This window comes from Loxodonta africana, chromosome 10 (assembly GCF_030014295.1).
Source record: "Loxodonta africana isolate mLoxAfr1 chromosome 10, mLoxAfr1.hap2, whole genome shotgun sequence".
In the NCBI taxonomy this organism is placed as follows: Eukaryota; Metazoa; Chordata; class Mammalia; order Proboscidea; family Elephantidae; genus Loxodonta; species Loxodonta africana.
The window spans coordinates 22,596,996-22,613,372 of NC_087351.1; the positions used below are offsets into that span (position 1 = coordinate 22,596,996).

The 16,377-nt window shown below is 42.6% G+C and overlaps 1 protein-coding gene across 1 annotated transcript in view; it reads left to right on the top strand.

The window, feature by feature from the left end:
* The first annotated feature begins 13,818 nt into the window (after positions 1-13,818).
* Positions 13,819-16,377, top strand: part of RYR3 (ryanodine receptor 3) — a 446,068-nt gene continuing 443,509 nt past the window's right edge. Inside the window, exons 1-2 of the mRNA XM_064291963.1 lie at positions 13,819-13,917; positions 14,340-14,464. Coding sequence (XP_064148033.1) covers positions 13,819-13,917; positions 14,340-14,464 — 224 coding nt within the window. The remainder of the gene's footprint in view (positions 13,918-14,339; positions 14,465-16,377) is intronic.

Here is a 16,377-nt window from a genome sequence, read left to right on the forward strand (position 1 = left end):
TTACAGACTCTGTGTTGTTTTTGTGCTTGTTAGGTGTCATCGATTCCGACTCATGGTGACCCCATGTGTGCAGAGTAGAACTGCTTGGTAGGGTTTTCAAGGCTGTGACCTTTAAGAAGCAGATCGCCAGGCCTGTCTTCCAAGGTGCCTCTGGGTGGGTCAGAACTGCCAGCCTTTTAGCTTGTAATGGAGTGCTGAACCACTTATCCTACCCAGGGAATCTGCACAGACTCTATACCTGTTGCCGTCGAGTTGAATCCAACTCATAGCAGCCCTATAGGACAGAGTAGAACTGCCCCATAGGGTTTCCAAGGAGCAGCTGGTAGATTTGAACTGCTGACCTTTTGGTCAGCAGTAACCTTTATATAGACTGCAGACTGCATAATCTTTGTCTTTGCAGAAGCACTGAGTCCTGGCTCTCTGATCTTCACATCAAGTAAATGAATATTTTGGTCATCCCTCGTTCATGTGAACACGTGCATGTCAGGAAAGAAAAGGCTTCCAAAACACGTGCTCTGAACCGCAGGAAACAGTAGTGCCTTATGTCTTGTACTCTGCTTGCTCCTTACAGCCCCGAGGTAGGAGGGATGTTTGCAGTATACAAGTTCCAGTGCCTGCTCCCATTTCCTTCTGTGGTTTGCTGTAACCACTGTGAGCAGCAGAAATGGGGTGCTCAATGGCCCTTGCTGGGGACTCCTTGAGGTGGCTGAAATAACCCAGTGTTGGCAGAGGCGAAGTAAATATGAGTTGACTTTTCCCTTGACCTGTTCCAGTCGACCTGGATTCTAATTTCATTTCTACCACAGTTGGCTTTGGGTAAATGACATGTACTCTGAGCCTTATCAGTTTCCTCATCAGTAAAATGGATACGAGATTATCGTCAGTATGTAGTGAAGTACAGTTTATAAAGTGCCTGGCACAGAGCTGATGCGTAACAGGCACTCAGCAAATGGTAGCTTCCTTTTCTTTTCCCCTAGCAGACAGCAATGATTGTCATTACCTCTGTTCCAACCTACACTTTCTTCTTCTCCCCTCCTTGCTTGCTCCCCACCATACAGCGTTCAGGAGAGTACCCATTTCCATTTACCTGGTAGAGGCTCAAATATATAAACTGAATGGAAGTAAACTGAATGGGAGAGAGTTCCCACCGGCTGCATATCTCTGTTAGAAGTTGTCGGGAAAGAGAGAAGATACTACCTGGGCCCTGGAAGAGGAACCCAAATTTAAAAAAAAGAAATGAAACTGAGAAAAGTATCTCCACAGTCATGTCAGTGAGGCAAACAGGCAGATCATGTTAACTCCAAGAGTATCTCTGTGTTTTTTACACAAATAACGTGTCATACATTCTTTGCCAACTGTGCCCTTCCCTCCCTCCCCCCCGCCCCTGTTTTCCTAAGTGCAGTACACTGATTTTTTTACATGTAAAAAAAAAAATACCAACATAGTGTACGTACGAAAATATCGGGGGGTGGGGGAGGGGTAGCTGGCAAAAAAAAAGTCTAACGCATTATTTGCGTAAAAATATGGTAATGCATTTGTGACATCTTTGGAGGCCCGCCAGAATTTGGCAGGATGGGCCAGAGGTGAAGCCCAGGGAGAGGCCTGGGAGTTACATGGCAGGACTGATAGAACCCCCAGCAATTTGGGAGATTAAAAAATGAAGGTGAAGGATTATTAATTTTGTTATGGTCATACTGTGCTTTATAGCTGATATAGAATGCATCTGTGAGCTTAATGTTGTGACTTCTCACAATCTTTGACTTGGACGTCAGTAACTTCATTTTGTAAGTAAAGCTCATAGAAGAAGTGGACTTGCCCAAAGCTATGCAGCCACTTAGTAATCTAATCATCTCTCAAACCTGGGTCTTTGGAGTTTCATTTTGGTGCTTTTTTCTATTAAATCACACATCACAGACTTAATCAAACTGTCTAGGACACTAGAAATCTGGTTGAAGGACAGAAACGGACCTCTGTGCTGCAACAACAATATACAAGTTGGAAGCGGGAAGACTTTGTAGACCCAGGCAAAACCAATCGCTGTCAAGTTGACTGACTCATGGTGATCCCGTGTGTGTCAGAGTGGAACTGTGCTCCATAGGACTCTCAATGGCTGATTTTTTGAAAGTAGATCACTGGACCTTTCTTCTGAGGTGCCTCTGGATAGATTTGAACACCCAGCCTCTCAGTTAGCAGCTGAACACCCTAACTATACCACACAGGAACTCTCTTTGTGGGCCAACCAAAACAACAACAACAACCAAGCCTGTAGGACAGAGTAGAATTGTCCCATAGAGTTTCCAAGAAGTTGCTGATGGATATGAACTGCTGACCTTTTTGTTAGCAGCCGAGCTCTTAACCACTGTGCCACCAGGGCTCTGCTTTGTGGGCCAGGGCATGTTTATTTGCCTCTTTCTGAGTCTTAGAACTGGTCTCAGGGAATGAGAAGGATTCAAACTTTATTTGGGAGTAAATAGGCAAACTTGATTATGGGATGGGTAGGGGCTGCTGAGGGGAATGGAACAAGTTGCTTCCTGTTTTGGGGTTCAGTGTTGGTGATCACCCAGTGGTTGGCAATTTATTCCAAGATGGAAACAAGACATTTCTATTTTAACTCCTCACTTCCAAAAGCATAACCAATGTCATAGGTTTGAGTCAGTAATCTGTTGGTGGGATTTTAATTGTTTAGCTTTAAAGGAGCATCTTAGTTGCCAGAAAAGCAACCAAAGGGAAAAAAAAATCAATTTCTCCTCCTAAATTATAGTTGTCACTCTAGAAACATCAATGATATGATACATCTGTGAAGATCAGACTGTATTCTTCTGGTTGTAAGGAGACATAGGCCATTGAATGTTGCTTATTAAAAGGGCTTATTAAATATAACAGTAGTCATCTTTAAGAAAATAACAGCATGTGTCCAGTGCTTATTATGTGCAAGTACCATTGTAGGCATTTTATGTTTACTAACCCATTTAATCTTCAAACAATGCATGAAACAGTTACTGTTATTAACCTCATTTTACAATAAGGGAAATTGAAACGAGAGGTTAATAAAATTTGCCAAGGGTCATATGGCTAGATTCAGAACTAAGATCCCAACACAGGCAGTGATTTTAGACCCTGGCTCTTCACCACTCTGTTGTAATGGATTTTATATGAAAATGGAAGCAGCAAAATCAATCAGTGCACAAGACAAACTTAAAGAACATCTTAATACTTTAGCTGCAATTACATTAAAACCTCCGACAGTGTGTTAGAGCCAGTGGAGTGTTTATATCTCTGGATGTGTAACTTGTGTGAGAGAAAATATCCATAGTAGCATTGCCAACAGCACCTCGGCTCTATCTTTGTCCCTGTCTTTCAGATCTCCAGCGATGTTTGCTGCAACCGAAACCAGGGTTTTCTCACTTAGGGGCAGCGACTTGAATGTAGGCCATAGTTTCAAAGTGGAACATAGTAAGGGTCACGTTTTATCTCTGAGGTCTAAATGAACTAAGAGATTTATTAAAACATCCACTTATCAACTAAAATTTAAGAGAATTTAGAAGGCTAAGTACCACCTTAAAGCAAGATTTATGTACAAAATAAACCTCAACTACCATTCATATAATAGATTTTAGGCATTCTCTATCTATCTATATAGGAAACCCTGGTGGCGTAGTAAAGTGCTGCGGCTGCTAACCAAAGGGTTGTCAGTTCGAATCTGCCAGGCGCTCCTTGGAAATTCTGTGGGGCAGTTCTACTCTGTCCTACAGGGTTGCTATGAGTCAGAATTGACTCGACGGCACTGGGTTTGGTTTTGGTTATATGTAAGTCTGAATCCTGGCTCAGGTGTAGCTGATTCCACAAAATGTTTCTAGCTCTGATAGTGGTTACCTTTAGCTATTTGGGGGCTTTTATATATATTCATCCTCTAGAGCAATCTCTCCATATAAAGGCTAGCATTGCATGTGGTAGAAAGAGATAGCATCTGTTTCCACGATTACCTGGGTAAGAAAGTCATATATATCGATTGCTTGTCCATAAAAAAGCAGAAATATAAAGTAGAACATGCGACGATTCTGTAGGTTTAATGCAAAAGAACCAACTGGCATAGTATAAATGGTGACAGTTTAGCCTCCTTTAGCACGAGTATCTGTATGCAAATGTCGACTCTGAAATTATTGTACTACAAACACTCCTATACTTAGAAAATGAGCAGGTGGTGGTGCATTGTCTTTGTGGTTCTGCAACAGTCAACATACGAGCTTTAGTTTGTGATGTTTCTATCAAAAGAAAAAAGAAATGAAGATATTGTTTCTAAGGGAAGTGTGTGCTTCATAGGGGAAAACGTATGGTTAACTTACACGTGAACAAAGGAATACAGACTGCACGGTGAGTGATTAACCCTTTAACTCAGTTGGAGAGGAACCGTGAGTCAAGCCAACTTTCCTTTTCATTGGGCCCTTCACTAGGATCCAGTGGGTAAATGTTCGACTCATTTTGAATTAGAGGTTGCTGGGTTCTAGCCAGGCTGAGGGTTGGGAGATGGAATAGCCACTGACAATTGGCAATCCCTCAAAATCTGAACAACAGACATACTGGGAATTGCACTCGAGGCTGGAAGACATCCTCCTGGTCTGTTCCATCAGTATTTCCTGAGGCAGAGGATTCAGTTGACAAAGCACTGTGAAGACACTCCAAATTCCACTAAACCCATTGCTATTGAGTCGATTCCAACTCATAGTGGCCCTCCCTATAGGACAGAGGAGAACTGGCCCCATAGGGTTTCCAAGGTTATCAATCTTTACTGAAGCAGACTACCATATCTTTCTCTTGGGGAGCGGCAGGTGGGTTTGAACCATCAACCTTTCAGTTAGCAGTAGCAGTTGAATGCTTAACCACACTGGACTGTCATAAAACATGGCTCCAGACATCAAGGAGCTCACAGTAAAGATAGGGCAAGATAGGACTCTAAGGCTAAGAAACAAGCAATGACAGTCCTTCTGAGCACCCTCAAAACAGCTGGCCAGAGAAGGCAGTTGAGAGACTTGCATGTAAGACTTTGTTTAAACCAGCCTGTTATTCTGTTGTACTTAACATTGGCTTTTCTTTCCATCCACTTTCCCATCCGATGGCCTGGACTGAAAATTAGAATAGAAAATTAAACTGTGGCTACATTGGTGTAACATGCCGAGTTTAAGCTTATGACTCTGAGCCAACTAAGCTCAATCATCTATTCAGTAAACATTTGCTGGCACCTACACTGTAGTACCCAACCCACAACCCAGTGCCGGCAAGTCGATTGTAGTGCAAATGGTTAATGAACTCAGATGCTAACTGAACGATTGGAGGTTCTAGTCCTCCCAGAGGTACTTTGGAGGAAAGGTCTAGTGATCTACTCCAAAAAATGAGCCACTGAAACCCTGTGGAGCACAGTTCTGCTCTGACAAACATGGGGTTGCTGTGAGTTGGAATTGGCTTGACAGCACCTAGTTTTTATTCTGGACTAGGCCTTGTGCTAGCACAAGGTGAATCAAACATAGACCCCATCTTCAAGCCTGGAGAGGGAGACAGACAAGTAAAACAGCAGCCAAGATACAAGCTAACAAATGCAATGCCAGAGATATGCAAGGAGTGCTATGGAAACACAATGGTGGGTCTTCCCAGGTTAGATGATGCATATGAGTAAGTCTTATAAAATGAGGTGTATGATGGAGCCTGGCATTCTGGGCCAAAAGGACAGCAGGTGCAAAAGTTCAGAGGTGAGAGAAAGCAGGACACTTCAGCAAGTGAGTCCATGGGGCTGAAGTTCAGCATTTGGGTGAGGACTCTTGGGGAAAGTTGGAACTAAGGCTATATATAGAGAAGTAGGCAGGAGCCAGATGAGAGGAGGAACTTGAACTTCATCCACAAAATCTGAAAATTACAGGTAAATCATTTGAAGAATTTTGAGCAACCGGGTGCGCTGCTCAGATTGTCTTCTAGAGGTATCACTCTGCCAGGAACACGGAGTTTCAATGGAGAGAAGTAAAAAGGAAGCTGAGCTCAGTAAGGAAGCTAGTGTTGTAATCCCAGGGACCTAAACGAAGGTGGTGGCAGTGGGGATGGAGACACAGAAGTATAGGAAATTCTGATTGGATATGTTAAAGAGGGGAGCTGTGAATGACCACAGGTTTCTGCCATGGGTGTGTGGGTGAATGACGATATACCTGTCACCAACATAGGGAGTGCAGAAGGAACACGTTTAAGGGGGGGAGAGGTAATGCGATGAGTTTGGGATGAACTGACTTGGTGCATCAGGGACATCCAAATGGAGATGACCAGCAGTCTTCATTCGAGCTTAGGCACCTGGAGCTCACAGGAGAGAGAACTGGGAATGAAGAGGTGTGAGTTGAAAGTATTGACTTAGAAGGAATCACTTGGTAAATAGTATGAGAAGAACAGGGGACTGGGTATAGGGCCACAGGAATCCCAACTCTCAACTCGGAGCTTTCAGAATTGTCTTAGAAGCCAAAAGAGAAGACCGTTTCCAGAAAACTAAAGAGATGTGCAGTGTCTGTTGCCACACAGAGGGGTTAGGTAGAACAAGGTCAGAAGCTATCCCTCCGATTTGACAAATTGGAGGTTACTGATGACCATAAGTGAAAGCCATTGGCTGCAGTGAGTTGAGGCTTGGATAGAGAGGGGGAGGAACAGAGATAATAGCACACATGGTTGAACGAATGGATGAAGCTTTGTCACATTGTCACAAGGGACAGAACCCAGAAACCTTGGACCTAGGAAAGAAAAATAAATAAATATATATATGTATACATATACACACATACATGGCAAAAAGTCTATCTTGCTAAACAAATAGCAATGCATTTTATTACGTATTTATTTGCACTGCACATAATGTCATGCTAGACATAGTACAGCTTATACATTCACGAGACTCAAGTCTTTGGTATATGAGCAGTAAGACTCTAAAATTGTGTAAATTGGCCAAAAGTAATTTTTTTTTAATGGTTGTTTCCACAGTGTGTTCTTACAAAATACCAATCACAAGACACGTTAAACATCTCAGAGAGGATTGTTATGTATTCTGTTTGTAAATGACTGCAATTCAATCTTGATAATTTATAGTCGCGTTAACACTCGCTTTCAGTAAGTCCTTTCTCATATCTCATTTCAAGCTTTTGTGCCATATTTTTAGGGATGTTCAGTCTCATTCTGACCTCAGTGGATAACAGATGGTTACCATCTTCCATATATCAATCCTCATACTTGTAGACCAATAATAAATTTCCTTTCCACTTGGAATTTCCCAGGCTAAATAATTATAATAAAACCTGAAGAATCGATCTCCCAGAATGCAAAGCGGATGAACTAGTTAATGGACACAAGCATCAAACTATATGTAGGCAGGACAGGCAAGCACATGAGACAGAGGATGCTTTTAATCAGAAAGAATTGTTAGTTGCCATGGAGTCAGCTCCCAACCCATGGGGACCCCATGCACATTGGAAAGAAACGCTACCAGGTTCCACACCATTGTAACGATCGGCTAGAGATCAGACTTTCGTGATCCATAGGGTTTTCACTGGATAATTTTTGGGAGTAAACCACCAGGTCTGTCTTCGTAGTCCCTCTTCATCTACAAGCTCCACAGAGACCTGTTTAATATCACAGCAACACGCAACTGTCCACGGGCAGACAGGCGGTGGCTGCCCAGGAGATACATTGGCCGGAAACCAAACCAGGGTCTCCATCATGGAAGGCAAGAATTCTACCACTGAACCACCAGTGCCCCACATAGGAGAGAAATATGTGCAAGATAATGCAACGTATTTCAGTTTTTTTTTTTTTTTTATGTGTTATCTTTTGGTACTTTGCATATGAATCTCTTCCCTCACAAGGAAGGTGTGTTGAGCTTCTGTCTTGACCTCTGCATGGATGAACCCTGGGAGAGGTTTGGACTCAATGACATCTGAGGTACTTCACCTCTAAACATTCTGTGATTCTGCACGGACCATTTTCCTTCCCTTTCCTTGGTTTGAAGGTATGCTTGCACAGGAGAACCCAATAACGGCAAAGCATGAGGAGTAAGGTCTTGTGTACCTTCTTCGGGTTTTGCTGGTTGAGATGAGCTATTGCTTTTGGCTATTGTTGGTGGGGTCTCCTGCTGTATATCGTTTCAGTGGAGCAATGCTGAATCAGAAATCATCAAAGCTACGGTTAGTTGCAGCTGTAGGATAAAATCGGGGCCTTTTTGTATCATTGGTCTGCATTATATAAAAGGAGTGGATATTGATGCTTAATTGTAAGCTGACTCAGAAATTTACAATCTGAAATTATGAAAGAGGAAAGGCTCTCAATAACCTGGGACTATAAATATTGTATTGGTACTAGAATTTTGTGTTCAACACATGGATACTACTTATAGATGAGATATGATTTCAAAAGTTTTTTTTTTTTTTTTGCATGTGTGTGTGTTTTGGAATATATATTTACCTATGTTGTTGTTAGCAGCTGTCAGTTCGACCCCTACTCATGGTAGTCCCATGCCCAATGAGATTGCACTGTTGTGACCCATAGGGTTCTCATTGGCTGATTTTTGGAATTAGATTACCAGGCCTTTCTTCCTTGTCCATCTTAGTCTGGAAGCTCTGCTGAAGCCTGTTCAGCATCATAGCAACACCCAAGCTTCCAGTGCTGTCATTGGATGCCAAGTGGTGGCTGAGCTTGAGGTGCATTGGCTGCGAATCGAACCCACGTCTCTCACATGGAAGGGGACAATTCTACCACCGAACCACCGCTGCCCTCTTATATATTTATAAATAAGTCACACATATTATTTGACATGGTGTGATACCAACCATACATATTCCGCACATTTTAGAAGAAAGACGAAAATCGTTTTTCCTATTTCAAGGTGGAAAAAGTGTGCCAAATGAAAAGATGGATACATCAGTTAGATCTGTAACATTGTTCAGATAGTCTTGACTCCTGCCACCAAGAAGGAAATGTAGTATTGTGGATAGATTAAGAGACCTTGATCGTCTTCGAAAATCTTCTACTGTGCAACTGTGAATGTTGCCTTTGTATAATTCGAGGCTAGCTATAAAGCACTTTAATTTATTTAGGGAATAGAAACAGTATTACTCATTCAAAATAATTTTACTTGCTCTCCTTTGAAGTTACCAGAAAGTCATTCACACTTGTCAAGAGTGGGGTTTGGGAGTCGATTGGGAAAAGGAGATGAAACATTAAGAAATACCACGCATGGAGTATGCCAGGTATGCTGAAAACATTCAATAAATACTTGCTGGTTACTTGGCTGGTTTTCTATTTTCAACTTCTCAGTCCATTGTAAATTTATGATTTTCTGCTTCTGGAGGCGTCTGTGAGGTATTGGTTTCTCCTGGTGATTCGCTTGAAGCTGACAAATCATCTTCCTTGTCCCTGTATCCAGGGAAGAAGTCCCATGAGACAATATTATAAAAGGAGATTTAAAAAAAAGGAATCAGGCTTGGTTCCAGAGAAACACACCTAATGAGGAATCCACAAGTTATAGCCTTTGGTGGTTGAAGAACCTGGGGTCCACAGTGGCCTAGCCTTCAGATCCTTGATTGATATGAACCAATACCTGCTATTACCCTCACTGTCTTACTTTTATCACATCCAGAACTCATTTATTTTCCTCCGTGATTCCATACCTGTATCGGAATATCTGCCAACCTCACCTGACTCCTCCAGCTCTCTTCTCTGACCTGAGTCTGTAGAGTGTCGTTCTCCTTCCTCATGTGCATCAACAGCACCTGGGGAGTTCTTAAATGCCTGCGCCCAGCACCCTTCCCCAGAGATTCCCGTTCATTTGGACTGGCATAAGGCCCAAGCAAGGAGCCTGAGTGGTACCCGTCGTTTGCAGTCAGCTGCTCACCCAAAGATTGGTAGTTCAGACCTACCCAGTGGCTCCATGGAAGAAAGGCTTGGCAAATTGCTTCTGTAAAGTTTGCAGCCAAGAAAACCCTGTGGAGCAGTTCTACTCTGTAATGCAAGAGGTTGCCATGAGTCAGGGGCCAACTTGACAGGAGCTAACAACAATAGGGCCCAGACATCAGTATATTTTTAAATGTGCCTGACATCTATGGTCTTAAAAGCTTGTGAGCGGCCATCTAAGATACAAATATTGGTCTCTACTCATCTGGTTCAAAAGAGAAAGAAGGAAACCAAAGACTCGAAGAAATTCGTCTGCAGAGCTAAGAGTCTACACAAACAACGGCCCTACCTACCTTGATACCAGAAGAACTAGATTGTGCCCAGCTACCACTACCGACTATTCTGACCAGGGACTCAATAAATGGTCCTGGATAGAATGGGAGAAAAATGTAGAACAAAATTCAAATTCCTAAAAACAAGCAAACAACAACAAAAAAAAGGCCAGACTTATTAGAATGGTAGAAACTAGATGAATCCGCAAGATTATCACCCTGAGACACTCTTTAAACTTGGAACTTAAACCATTCCCAAAGGTTACCTTTCAGCCAGGTGACAGATCCACCCATAAAATAAATAATATCACCCATGAATACCGTGCTTCTCTAGATAATCATCTGGATGAAACCAAACGGTGAACATTTTCCCTAGACCAAATATGAGAAAGGGGGAACAGGGAAGCTAGATTAAGGGAAACAGAACAACCAGAATGGAAATAATGAGCATGCTGATACATTGTAAAAAAGTAAGCAATGTCACTGAGCAGTTTGTATAGAAATTGTTAAATATGCTGTGTAAAGTTTCATAAAAAGCACAAACCATTTAAAAAAAAAAACAAAACTCTTCAGATGGTTCTCTTGTTCAGTGGGTTGAGACCCACTGCCTTGCAGAAGAGTCAGAGGGTTGTTTGTTTTTTCCTGCCCCCAGGAAAAAATTTTAGAGCAAAAAGGTTTTCTTCCTTTTGTTTCTTATTAGAAGAAGGAAGTCTTTATATCCTAGAGATCTGGGGCCTCCTTTTTCCTTGGGGGTAAAGCTGAAGCTTTTATATCCCAAAGCCTCTTAGAGATAAAAATTTAAGTGGTCCTAGTGGGGGAGGGGCCCTGAGGCTTGGATAGGGTGAGGCTAAGTGGCCAAACCTGGGAGAGCCTTACCTTGCAGAGACTGGAGGGCAGAGACTGGAGGGAAGGGCACGGTGGGAGGCTCCCTAGGCAGCAGAGACCTACAACTTGCCCACACACTCTACGGGGAGAAAGGTAGAGCTTGGGGGCAAGATGCATGGAGACTTGGGTGCTGAACCTGAAGCACCAAGACCTTTGGGGCCACGGTCTCCGTGGCTGAGAAGGGTAAAGAACTAGTGGATACCTGCCATCATACGACCACACAGGCTTTGGAGGATGGGCATCTCGGCAGCAGTCATGACAGACTGAAGACCAGCTGCTTTTCTCCAAAGTTAATGACTGCATAAGTCTCCTGGGATGATTATACAGCCCTTGGAGGGGAAAGCTTCCCCAAATGTGACTGAGATTTCATGAAGTTATTACAAGTAAGGATTCAGAACCAGACTTTTCTGTATTTAGAAAAAAAAAAAAAAGGCAAATATGGCATTTTTTTCATCCAAGGAACATGGTATAAAATCTAGTCTCGGATACAAAAGGAATCAAAAGTCAGGCTTAAATAAATTGAATAACCCCATCTCATATGCTTTTAATTTTATTGGCTTTTTATTAGAATTTTGGTTTGGGTGTGACTTTCGGGGGACTTTTGTTGCAGGGGAGACCTGTATTTTCTGAGCCTGTGGATAGGAAGTAACAGTCACTCCAGAATTTTTATGGCAGGGCTCAGGGGCAGCAGTGTGGTTGTACACACAGGGGCAGAAGAATGGCTTCAGGGCTTGGGTGTGTTGTCACTTGACACAGGATTGAGAAACTATTAGTTGTTCTTATTTTATTCAAGAAAGGGGAAGACGCACCTTCAACTAAAGCCTCCCAGGTGCCCACCGGCCTCCCTGAGGTGAGGAATTGAACAAGCCGTGTTGCTAAGTCTGAGTGGTGAGTGTCAGTTATGCAAGCTACTGAAATGCTTTCTTCCCACAGGAAGCTCAGAAGAGTGGGAAGAACTTGGGTTTTGGAGTCACACAGAAGAAAAAAAGATTGAAATCACCACTTACTAACCTTGGCTCATTTTTGTATTCTCAGGACTAGCCATGTGTGGCATATAATAGGCACTCAGTAAGTACTTACTGGATTAATGAATAATGAATGAGCAAAAAGAAACAGCCATCTGACTCTGGGTACTCGCTAATGTGTCTGCCCCTCAGTCTAAGTGTTGTTACCTGTAGGATGACATAATGATAACTAAACGGAAGAAGTTTTTGAGAATTTTTAAATACACAGTGCTTGTCTTGATATCTCATTAACTTCTGGCTTCCTGGTGGCCTGCTCTTTCCCTCAGTGCTATTTATTTATGGATTTGTGATGAGAAGAACCCTGCCTGTATTTGAAATGTTCAAGTAGAGGGAGTTGTTGCACACAGCAGCCAACTCTTAACCGCAGACTAATCAGTTGCCCCCAAGTCAGTTCTAACTCACGATGACCCCTGTGTGTCAGGGTAGAATTGTGCTCTGTAGGGTTCTCAGTGGCTGATTTTTTAAAAAAATAGATTGCCAGGCCTTTCTTCTGAGGCACCTCTAGGTAGACTCAAACCTCCAACCTTTTGGTTAGCAACAAGTGTGTTAACTGTTTGCACCACTCAGAGACTGCAACCCCAGACTAGACTCTGGTAGCTAACCACTGTGTCCTGTCTCGGTAGCATAAGTTAAGGAGAAGCCCTGTTAGCAGAAGCAGGCTTTGCTTTGGTTTCCTGAGTTCACTGTCTCTCCAAGAGGTGTGTCGTACACTCCCTAATTCTGCCCGATTTTGATTCCTGATTCCAACTCTACGTCTGTAGCTTTTTGTTCGGATTTGACCCATCACTCTGATCTTCTGTCCACTTTTAACCGTCATTATTTTCATCCAACAAACAAACATTTGTGACCTGTTTGTTAATATGGTAAGTGTGAGGGATATGAGATGAACAAGATGAAGATAAGTAGGGTGTAATCCTTGCTTTCTGTGAAGAAAATTTCTTGTGAAAAGGGAGGCAGACAAGAAATCTTACAGTTACAACGTACAGGAGAAGTTCTCCAACAGAGACATATGAGCAGAGCAGCTCAGCCTGGGGCAGAGAAGTAGCTCCGCTGTTCTTGTGTTCTCGTCTTTGTCTTACTCAGATTTTTATGGTCTTGAATTGTATCACTGTCTTAGTTATCTAGTGCTGTTGTAACAGAAATACCACAAGTGAATGGCTTTAACAAACAGAAATTTATTCTCTCACCGTCTAGTATGCTAGAAGTCCAAATTCAGGATGCCAGCTCCAGGGGCAGGTTTTCTCTCTTTGTCACTTCTTGAGGGGAAGGTCCTTGCCATCGATCTTCCCTTGGTCTAGGAGCTTCTCAGCACAAGGACTCTTGGTCCAAAGGACATGCTGTGCTCCTGGCGCTACTTTCTTGGTGATATGAGGTCCCTCTCCTCTCTGCTCAGTCCTCTTTTTTGTATCTCAAAAGAGATTGACTCAAGATACAGCCTAATTCTATAGATTGAGTCCTTCCACCTTAACATAACAGCCTCTAATTCTGCGTCGTTAATATCATAGAGGTTAGGATAGGATAACCGCATCAGATCACAAAGTGGTGGACAACCACATAATACTGGGAATCATGGCCAGGCCAAGTTGATACACATTTTTGGAGGACAGAGTTCAATCCATAGCAGTCATCATCTCTGCAAACCACTATTACCCAAAGTCTGTGGATCAGACAAGATGTTCATCCGCTTAGAACGTGAACTCCAGGAAGGCAGGCGTGTTGCCATTCCTGTTTGCCACTGCATCCCAGGCCATAAGACAGGATCTGGCACAGAAGTAGGTACACAGATATTTCGTGAATGGAGATATGACTTAGTTCCAAATGGAGCTGGAAGAAGTGGGTGATTTAAAAAAAAAAAAAAACTAGTCCTGGACAGCATAGTGCATAGGACTTTATGGATATTAAATTATGAAAACATTTGGCCTTTAAGTGACCTGTTTTCAAAGACTTACCCATCCAAATGTCAGTCCATAAATTTCATTAAAATCCACTAACTTCATCAAGCATCTCTTTTGAAATGGCACAGTGTTCCCTAGCTATTAGTTTTGTATGGAAATAGCTGGATGCTTTGTTCCTGCTTTCAGATTTGTAACATCTGTCAGTAAATTGGAGTGATTATGCACACAGAGAATATTAAGAGTGTGTCCTTCATGTTGGGTATGTTAGTTTTGTTTACTTTTTTCTGCAAATCTTAAAGGGGAAAATTCCAGAAAGTACCTTCTATGAGGCAATGCCTTATGTGAGTGGAAAGAATCTCCATAACTTAGATGAGTCCCCAGAAACAGAAGTGGATTATACTGTGGCCCACACCATTGAGCATAGGTATCCTTAGAAGTAAAAGATCTGGCTTAAAAGTGAGTGGGCTGTCACAGGCAAATTGTACAGCTCAGGGAAAGCATTATTTGTGACTCGGCAGCCAATGCTGCAAAACCAATGATAGAAGCAAAGGAAGCTGATTTGTAAAGAAGGCATAGCTCTCATAATGTACAAACACAGGTATCGTTGCACAATTAGTTAGGTTTCTCAGTAATGTGGTGGTAGGGTCAAAATAGGACGCTCCTCTGTCTCTCTGGGGTCACAGAGCTCACAGTGCATCAAGATAAAGGCACAGCTGCAAACTCAATCTCACCTGTGATATGAACATGGAAAGTTGAAGGGTCTTGGTCAAATTCCCCCTTTTTAATTCAGACTCAGAGTGATGTAAGATCCAGAGACCTAAGTTTCCCTGTCTGACTTCCTTCTGAAGTTAGACAGTGAGCACTTCATTGGCTTTAGTATTCTGTCTATTCCTGTCCATTCTCCTTGGCTAACGTGTTTAAAGAAGAAGCTAAAGAGTAGATGCCTGCACCTGTGTGTGGTCAGTCAGGCTGGTGTGCTCTGATGGGGGCGGGGGCATAGAGAGAAGCATTCAAAATACCAATGAGCTGCAAGGAACTTTATAGAAAAACGTCCTTTGGGGACCTGAAGTGTCCTTGGTACCAACTAACTCATTATTTTTTACATCCTGTGAGAATGGAAAATTTTAATGCACAGATGACCATTATTTCTAGGAAAGCATGTCAGAGGTCACTCAATGCCTTCTTTTCTTGTCCTGTAGCAGCTTGTTCTGTCTGATGAAGTGTTAATTGCATATGTAAACCCTTCTGCCCTGTGCATTTCCCTAATCAGTTTAGGAAAAGGCTCCCCCTTCGCCCTGACCCTTGCAAATTCGAAAGTGATCAAGCCATGAGGGAGGCTGAGCAGGTTTTATAATCAAGCTCCAAACTCTGCCTTCTCATCTTAGGGAACCATTAGAAAGAGGAAGCACAACACTCCCTCCAGTTGCTGGAGCAGAAAGGGCCCAGTAGGCAACGGGTACCTCTTTGGTTTGTCAGTCCCCAACATAAGCAAGCAATTCTAGCTGAGACCAAGCACTGTTTGGCCACTTCCAGTAGAAGAATAAGAGTGTAATGAACACCTAAGGATTTTTTGTGGAAACTGTATTTAATAGGAAATAAGACAAGTCTTTCATTCAGGGACTACTTGAATGTCCACCATGTGTCAGGCACAGTTCTAGGTGTTGAGGATGCAATGAATGAAACAGTGTTATGAAGGTTGCATTCTAGCAGGGGGAGACAGATAATAAACATTATACACACACACACACACACACACACACACACACATATATTTATTTATTTATTATTATTAGGTGGTAGATACTAACTGAAAAAGAAAGAAGATTAAGCAAGATGGGAGGTGCTGAGTAGGAATGGTGTTGTTATTGCATATCTGGTAATCAGAGAGGGCTTCTCTGATAAAGTGACATTTGAGCAGAAACCTAAAGGAAGTGAGAGACGGAGCCATGTGAGTATCTGGGAGAGGATCATTCTGGGCAGAAGGAACTGCAAATGTAAAGGATTGGAGACAGAATCATGCTTTAAAAATCTGAGCTCCAAGAAGGAGGCCAGTGTAACTAGAACAACCAAGCAAACGAATGATAGAAGAGAGATTGTAGGGAGGTGGCCATAGGACCGTGTAGGCCACAGTGAAGACTCTGGCTTTTTCCTGAGCAACCCAGAAAGCCACTGGAGAGTTTTGAGTCTTAGAATGGCATGATCTCAGTTTTTCAGTGGTGTTCTCTGGCTCATGTGCGGGAAGAGGCCATGGGTGAGAAATAAGTTAGGAGGTAAATGCAGTCATCATGATAGGAGATGATGGCTTGAACCAGATCATGGTGGACAAGAGGATGCAAG